This window comes from Genypterus blacodes, unplaced genomic scaffold, assembly GCF_046128005.1.
Source record: "Genypterus blacodes isolate CSIRO-AG114 ecotype Tasmania unplaced genomic scaffold, CSIRO-AGI_Gbla_v1 ptg000181l_1, whole genome shotgun sequence".
NCBI classification, from domain to species: Eukaryota; Metazoa; Chordata; class Actinopteri; order Ophidiiformes; family Ophidiidae; genus Genypterus; species Genypterus blacodes.
In genome coordinates, this window is record NW_027466982.1 from 117501 (window position 1) to 120000 (window position 2500).

General features: G+C 56.5%; 1 protein-coding gene across 1 annotated transcript in view; it reads left to right on the forward strand.

Annotated features, from left to right (window-relative positions):
• Positions 1–1935: 1935 nt before the first annotated feature.
• The window catches only part of LOC143014137 (ras-associating and dilute domain-containing protein-like), a 12277-nt gene continuing 11712 nt past the window's right edge, over positions 1936–2500 (forward strand). Inside the window, exon 1 of the mRNA XM_076167930.1 lies at positions 1936–2357. Within this exon, the coding sequence (XP_076024045.1) occupies positions 2254–2357 (104 nt within the window). The 5' untranslated portion in view covers positions 1936–2253. The remainder of the gene's footprint in view (positions 2358–2500) is intronic.

A 2500-nucleotide genomic window follows, 5' to 3' on the forward strand; every position in this document is an offset into this window, starting at 1 on the left:
CTGTGCCCTGTGCCCTCTGTCCTGTGCCCTGTGCCCTCTGTCCTGTGTCCTGTGTCCTGTGTCCTGTGCCCTCTGTCCTGTGCCCTCTGCCCTGTGCCCTGTGCCCTCTGTCCTGTGCCCTGTGCCCTCTGTCCTGTGTCCTGTGTCCTGTGCCCTCTGTCCTGTGCCCTCTGCCCTGTGCCCTGTGCCCTCTGTCCTGTGCCCTGTGCCCTGTGCCCTCTGTCCTGTGCCCTGTGCCCTCTGTCCTGTGTCCTGTGTCCTGTGCCCTGTGCCCTGTGCCCTGTGCCCTCTGTCCTGTGCCCTCTGTCCTGTGCCCTGTGCCCTGTGCCCTCTGTCCTGTGTCCTGTGTCCTGTGTCCTGTGCCCTCTGTCCTGTGCCCTCTGCCCTGTGCCCTGTGCCCTCTGCCCTGTGTCCTGTGTCCTGTGTCCTGTGCCCTGTGCCCTGTGCCCTCTGTCCTGTGTCCTGTGCCCTGTGCCCTCTGTCCTGTGTCCTGTGTCCTGTGCCCTCTGTCCTGTGCCCTCTGTCCTGTGTCCTGTGCCCTCTGTCCTGTGTCCTGTGCCCTCTGTCCTGTGTCCTGTGTCCTGTGCCCTCTGTCCTGTGTCCTGTGTCCTCTGTCCTGTGCCCTCTGTCCTGTGCCCTCTGTCCTGTGTCCTGTGCCCTCTGTCCTGTGCCCTCTGTCCTGTGTCCTGTGTCCTGTGCCCTCTGTCCTGTGCCCTCTGTCCTGTGCCCTCTGTCCTGTGTCCTGTGCCCTCTGTCCTGTGTCCTGTGTCCTGTGTCCTGTGCCCTCTGTCCTCTGTCCTGTGTCCTGTGCCCTCTGTCCTGTGTCCTGTGTCCTGTGCCCTCTGTCCTGTGTCCTGTGTCCTGTGTCCTGTGCCCTCTGTCCTGTGTCCTGTGTCCTGTGCCCTCTGGCCTGTGTCCTGTGTCCTGTGCCCTCTGGCCTGTGTCCTGTGTCCTGTGTCCTGTGCCCTCTGGCCTGTGTCCTGTGTCCTGTGTCCTGTGCCCTCTGGCCTGTGTCCTGTGTCCTGTGCCCTCTGTCCTGTGTCCTGTGCCCTCTGGCCTGTGTCCTGTGTCCTCTGGCCTGTGTCCTGTGTCCTGTGCCCTCTGGCCTGTGTCCTGTGTCCTGTGCCCTCTGGCCTGTGTCCTGTGTCCTGTGCCCTCTGTCCTGTGTCCTGTGTCCTGTGTCCTGTGCCCTCTGGCCTGTGTCCTGTGTCCTGTGCCCTCTGGCCTGTGTCCTGTGTCCTGTGCCCTCTGTCCTGTGTCCTGTGTCCTGTGTCCTGTGCCCTCTGGCCTGTGTCCTGTGTCCTGTGTACTACAGTGTAGTTGTGGCAGCCAACAGAGTAATAGTTTTATGAAATTGTAGTTTCTTATCAACCAGTCTGATTCCTTAACAGTAAACGATCACGTGTCATATGAGGTCACTCACGTGGGGGAGAAACGGATGAAAACGCTGCTGTTCCGCTGCGCAGCCACAAGGCGGCGACATTTAGTCGAATTTGAGCCGCTTGCTTGAGTTTGTAACTTGATGACTTCATGATGTAAACTTGATAAACTGTCCTCATACTTCCTCAGAGTCTTCATCACACAGGAACTGCCATAATCCCGCCGTGCTTTATTTATTGTGACTCAAAAGGAGCATTGACGTAAAGATCTCAGCTGATTGATGTCTTTTCAGGTTTCTTGTTCTGGTCTTTTGTTTTTTTTTCTCTTAGCTCTTAAATTCTTACTTTTATTGTAGACTTTAGTATTTATTGTACTGTTTTTATTCATTGTTTGAATAATATTAACAGTCCGTATTTCTAATCTGCTGTTCTAAACACAGCTTGTTATTGGTGCGTCTGATAGTGGAGACTTTTATTTTGAAGGTCTCGATGAGGGTGGGGGTGCACTTGGCACCTCCGAGCAGCTGCGCCGTGGACGCACATCTGGAAGCGGGTCCGTTATGAATGTGAGGGACGTCGCAGCTCGTGTCGGTTGAACATTGATGTTACGGTTTTTTTCCGCTCCTCTTCGTTCTTCTTCGTTGTTTCTCTGCGCTGTCAGCGTCCACTGAGTGCGTGACGGGACGGGACGCCGTAACTCGAGCCGTCGCGTGTTGGACTGAACGGCTCCGGCGCTCCGAACAGCTGGAGAGCTGGAAACATCTGCTGCGGAACAGCTGGACGTCTCGATGCTCGCAGGCGGAGCGGGATCTGATCCGAATCCTGAAACAATCTGAGCAATTTCAGCTATTTGTTTTATTTTGATGGGACAGAAATGAATGAGATGAAGTTTCCCCCTGAAGAGCCGAGTCCTTCATCTTCCCCAAGGAGAAGATTCATCAAACTGGGAAGGAAGAGGAGTGATGAAGACTCTCACCAGTAAGTATGGATGAGCCAGGGGCGGACTTGGACTGAGGCGGCCCTGGGACCCGGGACTCTGCTGGCCCCCAGGACCCGGGACTCTGCTGGACCCTGCTGGCCCCCAGGACCCGGGACCCTGCTGGCCCCCAGGACCCGGGACC